The sequence below is a fragment of the Atta cephalotes genome (genome assembly GCF_000143395.1).
Source record: "Atta cephalotes unplaced genomic scaffold scaffold00013, whole genome shotgun sequence".
NCBI lineage: Eukaryota > Metazoa > Arthropoda > Insecta > Hymenoptera > Formicidae > Atta > Atta cephalotes.
In genome coordinates this window covers 5,840,488-5,857,049 of record NW_012130077.1, presented here as the reverse complement: position 1 = coordinate 5,857,049, position 16,562 = coordinate 5,840,488, and the positions used below count along the sequence as shown (strand labels likewise).

The 16,562-nt window shown below is 26.7% G+C and overlaps 2 protein-coding genes across 2 annotated transcripts in view; both read left to right on the top strand.

Moving 5' to 3' along the window:
• The window catches only part of LOC105617635 (protein transport protein Sec23A), an 11,676-nt gene extending 11,299 nt beyond the window's left edge, over positions 1-377 (top strand). The window contains exon 10 of the mRNA XM_012199190.1: positions 73-377. Within this exon, the coding sequence (XP_012054580.1) occupies positions 73-162 (90 nt within the window). The 3' untranslated portion in view covers positions 163-377. The remainder of the gene's footprint in view (positions 1-72) is intronic.
• Positions 378-1,477: 1,100 nt separating this feature from the next.
• LOC105617634 (intraflagellar transport protein 80 homolog) lies at positions 1,478-15,558 on the top strand. The gene is made up of 16 exons (XM_012199189.1): positions 1,478-1,572; positions 1,814-1,986; positions 2,900-3,010; positions 4,058-4,236; positions 4,460-4,549; positions 4,850-4,990; positions 6,574-6,698; positions 7,958-8,206; positions 8,922-9,085; positions 9,310-9,507; positions 11,889-12,039; positions 12,704-12,875; positions 13,885-14,007; positions 14,084-14,223; positions 15,316-15,433; positions 15,526-15,558. Exons 1-16 carry the CDS (start codon positions 1,478-1,480, stop codon positions 15,556-15,558), a joined length of 2,262 nt encoding a protein of 753 aa, XP_012054579.1.
• Positions 15,559-16,562: the final 1,004 nt, after the last annotated feature.

Genomic DNA, 16,562 nt, shown 5'->3' with positions numbered 1-16,562 from the left:
AGAGAGAGAGAGAGTTTCAACATTGTTTTCATAATTTAATAAAAATTAAATTATGTCATTTGTTTCATTTAGGAAAGTGGTGCTCCTGTTCTGACAGACGATGTGAGCTTACAAGTATTTATGGAACATTTGAAGAAATTAGCTGTATCGTCTACAGCATAACTAATACATACATATTAATATTATAAGAAATATATATATAGTATAAGAGATACATATTATATGATAGTAAGTATTCATTTATTATGCGGACAATTTATATTTAAAAAAACAAGAATAATGTTATAAAGTTATGTAGAAAAATAAAGTGAATAAAAATCGGATATATAAAGCTAGTTGTAAACTAATAATATTTCAATAAATAAAAAAAATGTAAATTCGTAAGAAATATTTTTAGGCATGAAGAATCGCCTTGATCAAATATGATATTTTCCATTAATTTATTTTAATTTCATCGATCAATTTTTACTTAATATTGTTTATTATTATTTCATATATTTCAATATTGTTTACTATTACAAGATGTTTTTCGTACACATATATATATATATACTGATTATTATGATTAATATTATCACAGGTTTGCACTACATGCAGCCGAGTTGTACATTTCGACCGATTTTATCATTCCCACTTTTTTTGTTTCATAGTATTTAGATCATGCACAAAGCATAAAATGTTCGAACTCAGGGATGATATTAGAAGGCACTATAGGACTTTGATTAAGACTTTTTTTCAATATGCAAACTTAATATACATGTTCTATTTTGAAGTTACTTATGAGTTCCTAACCTCATAATAATAATAATAATAATAATAATAATAATAATAATAATTTGAGAAATAATGAATATGAGGTAATAAATTTCAAAGCCTTATAGTCCTATAGTGCTTTGTATGAATTAATATCATTCCTGAGTTCAAGCGTTTTATGTCTCCGCGCACGATCTATGAGCGCACGGTTTATAAAACAAAAGAAGTGAGGATGACGATAGCAGCTTTGGAATTGTTGTAAAATTCTTCAATATGATTTATATGTTTAGATTTATAAGGAATCAAAAGCAACAACTAATTGTATTGAATAATTTTGCAATAGTTGCAATAGCTGCTTTCTCTACTGAGCGCAGTCCATGTGACCGCACCTTAAACCGTTGCGCAAAAGTTGCGTTCTGATGAACACACTCATTGCTTTCGTGGTTACTATGGAAATTAAAGCGTAAACAAAATCTATTTATACCCATTAATATAACACATGATTCCTGTTCCAACAAACGTTACTAGCATTACAAATTTACTTTTAATGTTATTTGTTTTTATGTTTACTTGGATTTTAAAGTTAAATTAATTTAAATTTGTATTGTTACTTTATTGTATTATTACGTATTTTATAAAAATTAAGTATTCCACTTTTTTGCTTCTATTAAATATCATAAAGCTATACAAATAATCTAGTAAAAGGATCAATAAAAAATTTAATATGAGATTCAAAATATCTGTACAAGAAGATAATGGACATAAAAGATTAATCACTTGTGTTGCATGGAGTTCAACAGAAGAAATTTATTCTTGTGGGTAAGTAGAAACTATTAACTTAAGATAATGTGTATTATATAAAATATATTAAATTGTATGTGTATATATTAAATGTGTATATATTAAATTGAATCAAAATCAATTTCTTCTTATTACTGCTATTAATAAAGTTGATAATTATTCTATATATTGATTATATAAAATAAATTTTTTAGTTTTATTTTTTCGTAAAATTTTACATGAGTATAAGATCAACTCATATATTATATTTATTTTCTAGGGAAGATCATTTATTAATATGCTGGCATTTAGAAGGTGGAATTGCACATTCCACCATTGTAACACAATTTTCTAGTGATTTTTATCCTACCGATATGCAATGGCATCCACGTCCTAATCAAACTGCTTCTATGAAAAAATCTTTGGATGTATTATTAATTACTACAGCTGACGGTATGTCATTCAAAAATATTTTCAAACGTAATAAAGATATAATTATCTAACAGCACACTAATGTTGAATCAACATCTCAGAAATGTTGAATTGCAACATTGCGAATGTATGCAACATCGCAAAATGTAGATTTAACGTTGAAAATACAGGGCAGAAATCTCTCCTCTTTCTCTTCTCTCTCTCTCTCTCTCTCTCTCTCTCTCTCTCTCTTATGAAAAATAAGCATTTAGTATTTAGGGGAAAGGGGAAGGGCATTGAGGAATATCTCATTAAGAAGCATCCATCAGCTGTTCCGGATACTTTTGGGATAGATCTTATAAACTGTAATATATTTGGTTCATGGATTTTATAAAAAATATGTTGTTGTATTATAATAAATATGTTGTTATATATTTTTATATTACCTATTAGTGTGTAACTCGAAATATTATTTTTATTTTAAAATTAGTATCCCAAATTTTTAGAAGTACACACAATATAGGATTAAAATATTGTATATTTATTTATTTATTTAGTCGAATATTAAATACATTCATTGGACATACTATGATATGCATTAACATAGTCATATTGTTAGTTATTTTCTTTATGTTCTTAATATCATGTATGTTGCGTTAAGAATTTATTTCAAGAAGAAAATTAGTTTCTATTTATACGAAAAGTATAAATTTGAAAAAAAAAATTGTAATCAAAAAAGCAAATGATTATATTATATATTTAATTATATGTTTGGTTTTGTATAAAGAATAAGTTTTAATTATTAAAAAAATAACATTATTTACATATGAATTATCTCAATAAATAGCTCATATAAAAAAGCTGCTTTTTCCCTTTATTAGATTTAAAAGAAAAAAAATGTGTAAATATTTTTTGTAAATATTTAAAAAGCAACTTTTATAATAATATTTTCTAGGAAAATACCATTTAATTAATAAAAATGGTCGCATCGAAAAAAGCATTGATGCTCATAAAGGTGCCACTACAATAGGAAGATGGAGTACTGATGGTTCTGCATTATTGACAGGTACAGTATTAACCTGTTGTTTAAAACTAAAGCCTGTTGTTTAAAACTAAACTTGAATATCTTATGAGTTAGTAAAATATATAATAGTTAGTAAAATATATTCAGTAAATATAATTAATAAATAGTTAATAAAATTAAGTAGTAATTTAAAAAAATATTCAGCAAAATATTTTTAATTTAATTTTTATGAATAATGAAATATAATGATTTTTGATTAACCAAAATGTAGAGGAGAGTCGTGTTCAATATTGATCAAGTAAAACATGAGAAATATGTATTGTAGTTAAAAAAAAAATGTAAAAAAATTATTTGAAAAATAAGAAAAAATTTTTAAAAATTAAAAATACAAGAAATATAATAAAGATAGACTCTCTCCACCTTCTAATTGGATCCCAGATTCGAGAAAAAGAGATAAGACTGTTTGACTTTATCAAGTCGCTATATTAGATCTGTCATTTTGATTTTTATAATTCCAACATTAAATGTCCAACATTAAATCCAACATTAAATTTCCTTTCAGCAATACGAATACCTTTTATATCTGACTAAAAAATAGCTTTATTATCGAAGCTTGAATGCAACGAATTAATTATACTGATTTATAAACATAAAGAGTCATTTTAAAATTGCATTTTTGTCGATATAAAAAAATGCATGTCTATTTTTTATTACTCTATAAATCTACTGAGTTTCAATAAAATTGGCGAGTAACACAAAGATAGAATTACTTGTTACAGAGAAAGAAAAATTATTCTAGCCAATTATAAAGAAAACACGTGAGTGATTAGTTGGGCCTATTAAGATTATTTCATTATTTACTAAAACGTGTAGTTTATATTACGTACACTTTAAATTTTTAGTACTCGTAATTCGAACGAAAGTCCAAAGTTATTCAAATTGTGGAAAACGATTCTTTTTACAAACGGCTGGATATTCAAACTATTCTGCCGGATGATTAGATCGCTCAAATAGGTGGAATACCGGATAATTGCCGAATATCCGTTGCATCCCTATTTTAAATTTTAAAAAATATAATCTTGATTACAGCTGGTGAAGATGGATTAATTAAGGTTTGGTCTCGCAGTGGTATGCTTCGGTCTACATTGGTAAAAGCAAACCTTCCTATATTAACCTCAAGCTGGAGTCCTGATTGTTCAATGATACTATATTCTCAAGGTGGAAATTTGCTTCTTCAGTCGTTTAATTCAAATTCAAAACCGTATAAGGTATATTGAACATTTGTTATTCCGATTCACATATTATACTGTATTTAAGCCTTCTCTCTCTCTCTCTCTCTCTCTCTCTCTTTCTCTCGCATTAATACTATCACGTTTTTTGATAAATTAATTAAAAAATAATATAAATAATTTTTTTAATTATAAATCTTTTTCTTACAGTATTTTGAAGAAAATAGTTTATTTCTAACGTAATACTATAATTTAATTTCAGTGGCACGCACATAATAATCTCATATTAGTTGCTTGCTGGAATTCAACAAATGGACTTATAGTTTCTGGTGGCGAAGACTGTAAATATAAGGTGAGTAAATATTTTTATAAAATTAATAGCAATACAAGGTTCAATTAGATTTACATAAAAACACAAAAAGACAAGCATATGAAACTAGTGTTCGGTTATCATTAAAATAATCTTATCATATGCTGCATGCGTGCGTGTACTCTCTCTCTCTCTCTCTCTCTATATATATATATATATATATATATATGTGATAGATTTACAAATAATTGCAATGAAAAATTTGTGTACTTGAAGAGATATTTTTACTTTTTTAAAAGTTGTTTTATGATTAAAAATTAAATAACACAGTTTTTAACACAGGTATGGGACGCCAATGGTCATCAACTATATTGCAGTAATACCGGTGATCACCCTATAACAGCTATTAATTGGTGTCATTCTTCTGGCGAATATTTTGCTGTTGGATCTTTCAATACAATCAAGCTTTGTGATAAAAATGGAGTAAGATTAATTTTATAGTATGCACGCGTGTATAACTGTTAGGTAATTTTAGAATTTACATTTGCATTTCTTTTTTGCTCTATTAAGAGAACATAAGACTTTTTCAACTTTAAAAAGTATGCCTATTTCCATGATTTTTTTTTGGAAAAGATACATAAGCAAGAATTGAATTTTTTATAAACAAAATACGTATATTTTTTACTACTAATATTAATTTTTCATTTTATGTTTTTTTTTATTTTATGACCTTCGTAAAATTTTAGCAGTCGTTATATAAAATGTACGAAATTATTAAATATGCAATAGGATATTCATCTCTGATGATCTTGATATATAACTGTTGACATATAAGATTATAACCCTGAATGATCTTTGCAAGATTTTAGCCGTCGCTCATTGTCCACTAAAATGTTATTACAACAAGTAAAAAGTTAGGATTGCCATCTATCGATAAAAGTTGGAAATGTGATTCTCGGTCTAATTAGTCGACGATGATATTAATAATAATGACGATGATAATGATAACGGTTCTTATAAAATTTTATCTTCTTGTAAAATTTCTTTTGTTCTTGTAAAATTTTAAAGATTTGAACTTTGCGTTGCAATATTTTCGTTTACAGAGCACATAGAAAAATATAAAAGCATTTTTGTAATACAATTCAAGTAGAAGTTATATCGATTGAGCATAGATAGAATTTGATTAGTTCAGTCTTTATTGAGATCTGATAATTGCATTTCTGAAAAACTCGACGGTTCCCGTAATATACGATCTTGTTGCCATAAAATTGCTCAGAATTGACAAACATGAAAATAAATCATAAGAAACATAGAGAGATTAATTGTACATCTCAATAAGATCTCATATAAATCAGTTATACGGCTGTACTTATGTGAAATATGGATACGTAGAAAAAAATTAGCTTAACAATTATATAAAGCGATGCTCGAAATTTATGACTCTAATTATGATATGCATTAAATGTTAATTAATTTTTTCTGAAGATAATCACATTAAAGGTCAAAGCATTTAAAAATATCTATTGTTTGACATTATTGTTTATTAGCGAACAACAGAGTAGCGCGGAGTTATTCCGTTAGTTTTAACTTTAAAATAATTAACAAAAATTAACGATAGCAAACAATACCTCTTTACAGTGACGTGCTTAATTACATTATACAATCATGATTACTTCTTGAGAACACAAGCACAACCTTTAAACAATTAACATGTTCTGTTTAATAACATAAATTATCTCGAAAAATGAACGGAAAAGTCCCACTTTATCCTATCTAACTTAGCTCGAATAGTCCAATATTATTATATATTTGCATTATTTAATTATTAAAAATTATAATTTTTTACACATTAGAAGCCATTAAGCTAAAGAAAATATATTTTTAAAATTTATAATTAAAAATGTAGATATACTTTAGAAAAATTAATTAAAGTGTAGTTATCTTTAAGAGAAAAAAAAATAAAAAAATGTATGATGATATGATACTCAATAAAAATTCATAGAAATAGATGATTTTAATGAATGATATCACAATCACAACTTATGAATTCATTTATCATGTTTCAGTGGTTACATTCTATGGAAAAAGTGAATACTGGAAGCATTTATAGCATAGCTTGGTCCAGCGATAGTACACAAGTGGCTATGGCATGCAGTAACGGAAAACTTTTGACTGGACACGTTATAGATAGGTAAGTTTTATGTAATTAACTGTTTAATAAGATCACGCTAATAATGAAGTATAAAAATAGAAAAATCACGAAAGAAGGGATTAAAATAAGGGCCATTTATATGAAACCGCTCTACGAGCATGGCTGAATTCCGGAAATTAAAAAAAAGGTACTGCAACCGTTTTGCAACATAATATACGGACGCATATGAGAAGATTTGAACTTAGTCTGGAAGTTACTAGAGATTAAAAGAGCCGCGCGACATGATACCGGAATTCGTACCTCGCGAAGTCGCGTTCGAGAATTTTTAAATACATAAGCGACTATATCAAGAAAAATCGGCCTCATGTTAATCCGGCCGAACAATCTACTAAAAACTCGTATGCACCAAACTTAAAGGAAAGGCATTGCGGGATTTTCACACCTACGATGTTCTATGAACAATTACAAATCGAAGAGAGCGAGTATCTCAACAAACGTAGCATTACACACCTACAAATAGAATTCAATTCATTTAAACAGAAAAACGAAGAAAGCCGACAAAATTTTGGACGCCGAATAGATATGCTAGCCATGGAATTATACGCAACCATTATAGGCCGTTATTTCCTATTTCCTATTGGTTGTGTTTTCACGTGTACGTTCTAGAGTATTTGTTGATTATATTTTAAATACTAATATATTGAATCAGGGAAAAAGTTTTTTCGTATTTAAAAAAATTTTTTGGCAAAAATTTTTCATTTGTTGCGAAGTTTTCGTTACAATTATATCATTCGCTAGAGCAAAGTTTCAGCTTTAAGAATCTTTTTTAAATTACGGTATAATGATTTTTATCGGAGTTATGAACAATTAAAATTAGAATGCTCCTTTACTTAACACGCGAATAACTCAGGAACAGAAAAATTAAAGGAACATTAAAAAAAAATGATTTTTTAGAGAAAGCTTCAAGCTTTCACGATAGTCAAAAATTTTCGTAAATTTGTTTTGGACGTGAGACACCCCCAAAGTGAAAAGAAAATTTTTCATCTTTTTCTCGTAGTTTTTTAAATGTAAAAATTACCAAACTCACAGAAACTCAAAAAATATAGTAATCTTTCGAAAGTAGAGATTTCAAGCTTTAAAACCCTTTTTTTTATTTAAATTTCGTTTATTTTTAACATATTGTATATACAATTTTGAATTAAAAAATTATTAAAGAAACTTTTTCCCCGACTCAATATCATTATCTATTAAAATAAAAAATTTATGTATATTTATACAGATTTTTGATATAATTATAGAAAATTAGAATGGGATAATTATGAAGCAACATTGATAAGAAAGAAAATAATCGAAGTCAGAGAAGTTGGCAACGAATTTCGTGAAGTATTAGAAATCTCTGATCGTGTTGTACATCTCGAATTTGGCTTCGATCATTTAGTCGTCATCACACCTGCTCAATGTCATGTATACGCTGTCACAAATTGGAATACACCAGCGATATTTAATTTAAAAACAAGTACCATTTCTGCTGTACTTCTTGCAGAAAAGTAAGTTATTAAATGTGTATTCAAAATAATATAATAAAATAAAAGATGATATGCATATCATCTTATAAACATTGAGAAAATTTTTGAAATTAAGTAGAGAAACTATTTATTTTTACACTTGATAAAAGTTTCTCATTTAACTCTATTTTTACATAATATTTGAAATAAAACGTAAAATGCCACTTTTATTTAATAAAAAGAATCCACCAAAAATCCATGAAAAATGCCTATCGTCCAAATTTAACATTAGAAGGATTTGTAAGGGGAGGTCTTCTGCGTGCTTATGAAAAATATTAGTAAATGACCAGCCATACACAATTCAACAATAATTAAAATAAAAAAAGATTTTAGTATTTGTTATGAACTATGTCGCCTAATACTATCGCTAACTTTTTGAATAGAATTATATGATTTTTTTATCTAATTTTTTTCGTATGGTTTCTCTAATTATTCTGTATATAAAAAATTCTGCATATAAGACTGAGATATCGAAAAATTATTTTCGATTTTTATTTTAACATATATATGTTAAAATATGAAATAGCTTTTGAATTATTTATTTTTTAGTTATTGTACCTTAATATTTTTATGTACACAAAATGTTAAAATGAATAAATTGATGTAAAGAAAAAATACATAATTGTTTTAAAAAATGAGACTTTCTATATATTGGCACTAATATAATTTGTAATTATATAATGTAATTCTTTTATAGGCACTTCTTAATAGTGGAATGGAATACCGTATCATTATACAGTTATCAAGGCCGTTTATTGGGTAGTCCAAAATGGAAAGGTTTTTCTTCAGAACCACTTCATCCTATTTGCATATCATTGTGTGCTGATACTTTGGTCATAAGGAATCAAAATAATGAAAAACGTAAGATTAATAATAAAAAGGCTTAAAAGGCTTTTTCACAGTAATAAGTGATATCAATATATACTTTCAACATTAATATTATGTTTACGCTGTAACCAATATAGTTTATTGTTTAATCTGTTGTCTTTCTCTTTATCGAGATATTTATCATAATTTAATGTTATCAAAAAGTATAACATTCGTAGATTTTAATATTTTTTGTTTTTCTCATATTTATTTTTTAGTGCTTCATATCTTGGAAATACCTCACAACAAGCCGATAATAGAAGGTCAATCGCATTTACATCTGCACAACGTGACACAAGTGGCCTTAAGTTATCGTGGTGATGTAAAAGATCGACAATTGGCATTAATAGATGTCAATAAAGATTTATTTTTAATTGCAATAAGAACTATAGGCTTTGGAAGAATTTGCAAAATAGGTATATAATATTATATATGCAGATATACAGGGTGTATAATTTCAAAATATCCGCTCTAATATCTTGTAAACATAGCATTATATCGAAAAAATGTTTCAGACAGAAAAAGTTTTGTGATTCTTCGAGATATAAAATGATATCATTGATTTGACCTTGAGTAAATTTGTCAAGATTAGTGCACGGTCCATATAACTTACAATTAGAATTTTTTAAACAGAATTCTCTATTTTTTTTATTACATATTCTTATACTATAACTTACCTCAAGAGCTTCTTAAAACGTTATAATACAATATTTTTTTATTAAATACTTTTCGAGTTATAAAATTTGAAATTAGTGCCGCCAACATTATTATTGGCATTACTCAAGATGTCTAATGACAATTAAAATCTCTCTAAATGTTGTTTAGAATTATTATTACAATCTTGATAACATTGGATCACATTAAGATCAAGGCCATTAGAGATTGTGTTCCTTTTATTTATGTAAAAATAAAAATTAAAGAATCAACTTCTAATTGCCTTGATGTTAATAAATGTTATGAAAATCATGACTCTGAACAACATTCAAGAGATTTTAGCCGTTGGCTGAATACTTGGATAATGCTAATGCTGGTATTATAACTTTCAAATCGTTATATTATATAACATGATAAATACTTAATAAAAAATATTTTATTATAATTTTGAAAAGCTGTCGAGATAAACTACAATAATATGTAATAAAAAATGGCGAGTTCCATTTAAAAAAATTCAAAGTAACTTTGCCCTGATTTTGAATTTGGACAATCCTGATGAAAATAAAAATCGGAGCGTAAGTTGAATGTGAGAAAGTAACTGAACCATAAATGAAACTAATTGAAACAACGAAATATAAAAGAAGCGTAAATTCTCTTTTATGTTTTGTTTCAATTTTCGCCTCCTAGAAATTTCGTTTACGCTTCTGTTACTCTCCCCTTACATGATTTTATGCTCCGATTTTTATTTTCATCTAGAAACACCATCAATGATCCTATTTCATGTTCTCAAAATTACAAAACTTTTTCTGAATTATTTTTAGCTTTAATACAATATTTCTGAGATATTTAGTGGATCTTTTAAAATAGGACATCCTGTATAATTATCAAACAAGGTATCCTTCCGTATAAATAGCCATACACACTTTATTGTCTCATAAACAGAAATAGATAATAAATATATTAGGTGTGGGAAAAAGTTCGTGGCGTTTTTCCCATACCTAATAATATATGTATATTAATATATGTTAATCGTTTTAATTAAACTCTATTATAAACACAGTGACCACTCACAATTAGAAAAATTATCTATATTAGAAAATGGAAAGGTAGGTATAATTTTTGCACGATGTAGTAAAAAAACTTTAATAATAAGAGTTGTCGCGTCCGATTTAATGAATACAACATGCATGACATAATAAAATTATTTGACAAATTATACAAATTTTTTTATTTAAATCTGTGCTAGTGACCACAATCTTTTCAGTTTCGGTCGTGCACGATGTGGTCTTTCGGACATGATTTGCACTGATCAGATGACAACATGTTAACACATCAATCGTCAATGCGATGTTATGTTTATTAAATCTATTTCTGTTAATTTACGAGATGAAAAAGAGATGTGAAGTGAACCATCATGTAGAAGAACCTGCACTCTGTTAAATCTATAATGTCAAATTTAACTTAATTTAAATCATCACTCCTGCTCAATATGCTCAATAATAGTTATTTTATACTAAATCAATAGAGTTTAACATTTTAAAACAGTTCAAGTTGAGTCATTTTATTCAATATCAATTTTAATCCAATTTGAATTATTCTAAACTATTCAGCTTCATTATGTTTTAGTATAAAATAACGATATATTGAGTAGAAACAGTGGCAACTACAATAAAATTAGATTAAATTTGACACTATAAATTTAACAATGTGCAGAATGTTTCAGGACTTTTTCATAAACTTTAACAGTTAGTAAATCTTATCAAAGAATCAACTTTTATTAAAGATGTTGTGTTCTCTGATTTTTAAGAAGCATCCTTGTCTGTGAGATATTCAATTAATCTGGCGAAGTACCACTGCATCTAAGATTATATTAATTCATGTTTTTGCTTTTTAATATCTGTTTTTCTTAACAGAAAATAAAATGAAAAAAATGAATTACATGTAGCATTGTTAGACATGCAATCAAAGGCTAAGTTCTTTAAAAATGTGTAGGTAGTCACACAAATTCTTAAATAAAAGTTGGTTTTTTTTTATGAGATAATCTACCATCTTCTAAAATATTTGTCTTAGAAGTCCTGAAATAACTTTGTATAATTACTAAAATTAGTAATTCATAGACGTCTAAGTTAATTATATATTTTAGCTGGAATGGCACAAAATATTGCATGGGCAACCGACGCAAATATATTAGCTGCAATGTTGGATGCGAATCTGTCAGTATGGCTGTGTCCCAACTGTATTCACTATAGTGATCGCAAAGTAATACGACGTACAAGAATTGATAAGGAAAGCAGGTATTGTTCATGAATATCTTGTTTAATGATGTATTTATAGTGTATAGTGTATAGTATAGTATTAAAAAATACCGTTTCTTGTGGAAAACAATCTAAATTTTATTTAACTGAGTATCAAATTTCATTTTTAATTTTACTTTTTGATTTTTTGTGGTTAGAGCAATTTTTTTGTTTAAGAGACATTTATGTTCAGAATAATAAGATTACAATATATCTCAAAATTGAGATAATTAATCATCCATACTGGATGCCCAAAGAATGTAAGCGTCCTTTCTTTGGACATAATTAAAACATAAAATGGACACAAAATGGATATCCATTCTTTGGATAGAACTCATATTTTACGTGGTTACTTTATTCATTACTTTTTATTTCATCAACTTTCGAACTTTCTATGAGTATATGCATTCGATTTTTAGATTATAATCTTTTTACACATACACACACACACACACACACACACACACACACACACACACACACACACACACACACACACACACACACACACACACACACACACACATTATTTTTAATTTAAATACTTAATAATATAAATTATTGTACTTAATTACACCATTTATGTAATTATATATAATCTGTTTATATAATCTTCAAATATCTTAAATAATTTTATTTTAAGTTTATAAATATTTTTAAACAGTGAATTTGGAAAACAGCCTAACATCGTGAGTGTTCGTAATGGTATGGTAATGATAAGACGTGGAGATGGTGCTATTGTAGCTTCATCGTTTTACAATCTCTTCACAAGTTTTTATGAACACATATCAAACAATAAATTGAAAGAAGCGCTTTCCCTCTGTCGTATAGCTCAGGTAATATTCAATGTAATATATAATGCATGAAGGGTATCCTATTTAAAACTTCGGATCTTTGGACGCAATTATTTTCCGAATTATTCTTTATTCCAACAAATGTTTCAAGTGGAACTTACTTTGTTTCGAGGGGGGGTAATTTTTGATGGTCATAGATCTTTTCTAGATAGACGTGTTTCTAAGATTCCAAAGAAATCATATAAAAAATATTAAGACAAATATCAAAATATATCAATAATTTACGATATTTTATATTTTATTTTGCCACATGAAATATTAAATATTTTATAAAATGTTAATTTTTTGGTTAATTATAATACCTTTATAACGAAATAATGAGATAAATAGGTATAAAATCAATAAATGTCGAAAACACATAGATTATTTAAAAAATTATTCACATTTTGCCCATATATTTTTTGAAAGCAACTATGTACATATATTGTTTCTTCTCATTTCGTGATATTACTTTATTTAATACTTTTATTTATTTACTTATTATTTATTTATGCAGAATAATTAGAGGAATCATATTATGTAAAAAAGATTATGCAATTTGGTTTCGGTGTTGGAATTAATGATAATATTTATTGAATTCTCTGTTGATAAATTTCATTTCGATATCTTAAGTCTGTCCTCTTTTTTTTTTACTTATTTCTTACTCAATAAAATATTGTTTTTACAATTTCAAGCTAGGAAATTGTGCTATATAATAGTAATCTTTATTTTTGCATTTTTGTATTGCCACAAATAAATGTACGTTATGAAAAAAAATTTTTGTTTAATATTAGCTTATACTTTTTAAATTATTTATAAAAAATACATATGTATATTTATTATTTTATGAAAATTTTAATAAAACTAAGAGAAAGATAATGTGGAAAATTTTTTATATATAGTTTTTTATATATAGTTTTTATATAGTTTCTTTTTTCCATGTTATCTTTATTTTAATTTTATTGTTTTAGAGAAATGTAACATCTAATCATTTTATACTTTATGTTGTTAGAATGAGATATTGTGGACTTGTATGGCTGTTATGACAACTGATAACAGAGAATTGCATGCTGCAGAAGAAGCTTACGCTGCTATTAATAGATTTGATAAAGTAGATTATATTAAATACATTAAGGTAATTACGTATGTTATTTATATTTATTTATTTATTAAGATAGTTTCAAATAATTGAAATTGTATTATGTTTTCAGAATTTACCCACTGCTACAGAAAGACATGCAGAAATGGCATTACTGGCAGGAGATCTATCGATGGCAGAAGGTATACTGTTACAAAGCAGTCTGATTAAAGAGGCTATACATATCAATATTCAAATTTATAATTGGAATAGGTACGTTAGAAAGTTAAGCGAAACGAAAGTTAATTATAAAACACGCAATCCGATACGCACACGCTCTCGCAAGTATGCTCTCGCGCGCATAATACTAATTATTAGAGATCATTTTAAACGTGTTTTAGAAATACACGTATATATATGTGTACATATATGTATTTTATAAATATATGTGAAAAAGAAATTACTATAGCACACAAATAGTAATATATGATCTTGGCAGATTTGATTATCTGCGGATATCGAATCATTGTCAAATATATCTGTCGAACCATTTTCGAAACACTATGAAACATTTATTGAACTATTATAGAACATCAAAGCATTTTTTAACCGTTATCGAATGTCTATTTTGACTACCACTTTTAACCACTATTAAACATTTATCGAACGTTTATCGAACCACTGTCAAATGTATACATTAAACGTCTTGAATATGACATCAATCATTATTCGATCATTATTATATGTATTTTCGTAATGAAGTCGTTCGACTAACAGTTCAATTGTACGTTGAAGAACTAAATGTGGAAATAGTTTACACGTAAAGATCTCGAATCTTTAATGATGAGGGCGATTGACAAATTGTTTAATACCCACACATTTTTCAATGAATGTTCAATGAATGTTGAGATAGGATTATATAATTGTTTCCGCCATGACCAATAAGTAAACCTATGTAGAACATAGCAGATTTCAATATCTATAACAGATTGATAAATAAACAAATTGAACAGTAAACTGATGCAATCAAATCATACGAATCTGCACAGCTTATAAATACTGTTAAATTCATCATATAATGACATGTAAACAATGTATTAAGCACTCTTAGTCATATAGAGTAGTTATTTTACTCTGCAAACATAATAGAATAGTAAGCTTTAAGAAATTAATCAATCACAATCAATTATTCTTCTCATATTTATCTGTCATTGATCAATTTCTTAAGGCTTAAGGCTTATTATTCTGTTATGTTTGGGGGATTGCTTATTAGATGCTAAGTATTATTACTCGTAATATATTTTTCTATTTTTTACATTTATTAAAAGAAACTAATTTATAATATTTCTTAATGTCTTTAATTAGAGCTTTGGAATTAGCAAGAAAATATAAAAGACAATTTGAGGAAGTTCTTGATACAAGAAAAAAATATTTGGAGACTATTAATAAGAATGAGATCAATCATAATTTCCTTACATTTGCGGTAAACATTCCTTTCATCACAATTAAATTAAATAAGATGGTTTTCAACAAAATATATAACTTTTTTTATTATAAAAAACTCTTTTGTTTCAGGAAAATAATGAAATGAAAATTAATATCAAGTGATTGAATAATAAATCAATATTGAATGAAACGGATCAAGTTATGGAATGTAATCTGAAGAAAATAGTAACAATACATTTTTATATGTTTTATTGTAGAAAAAAACAAAAGAGAGAAAAGAGATTGAGAAGAGATAAAAGATATTCTATCGTGCTAGTAATAATAAGATAAAATAAAATAAGCATTCAAGACAGTTCAAGATATAAGAAAACAATGATTGGCTTGAATAGATAAAATATGAAAGAAATGTGTGTATTATATATAATTAAATTTATGTTTTGTTTAAGATTATATATTTATGTAAGAATTTGGTTTACATTTGTTAATGTATTTGTAATATATTTACATGACGATTTTATTTCCAATTTTATTATTTTATAATGTAGAAATATGTAGATATGTTTATTAAATAGAAATTCTTGTATAATCTTGTAGAACAATTATAAGATTTGTTTGTCTAGTGTAAATGTTCTCCACTAATTAATTTATTCTGTAAAGAACATTATTCATTTCGTTTATATTGGATCATTCACTGTGAAGTTTTCGTTCTGTGGATTTCACGGATAAATCAAGTGGATTTTGCAACTTCATAGTTCGAAAGGCGAGCGTATTTGCGTAGATTCAACAGTTGAGTGAGCGCTCACTCTTATTAGTGTATTCTTTTAAGTCATCCAATTAGATTTTAGATCTAGAAGAATACATCAATAGCAGCGAGCGCTGACTCAACTATTGAGTGTTGAATACAGCCAATAGCTTAATGAGTTCTAATTTATTGTGGTTAGTGCGCATGTGTATGTTGTGTGTATAATGGATAGTGGGTGTGTAAGGGATCAAGGGAGGGGAAAGTGCATCAAAGGCTGTTGCGTCACAGTATGTATTATGGCTGTGTTCCAAATTTACTGCCAACAGTGATGAAAATACAGTTTACGTTTCGTGCATTATAGATTTTCACTCGGATTTCAGTACAGGCAGTTAATTTTGGATGGAACATAGCCTAAGAAGATGAA

Bases quoted from the DNA above. Each gene is read 5' to 3' on its own strand.
- LOC105617634 (XM_012199189.1), top strand. From the start codon at position 1,478: ATGAGATTCAAAATATCTGTACAAGAAGATAATGGACATAAAAGATTA. The intron at 12,876-13,884 runs GTAATATTCAAT...TTATGTTGTTAG, and splicing joins CCCTCTGTCGTATAGCTCAG to AATGAGATATTGTGGACTTG. The intron at 14,008-14,083 runs GTAATTACGTAT...TTATGTTTTCAG, and splicing joins ATTATATTAAATACATTAAG to AATTTACCCACTGCTACAGA.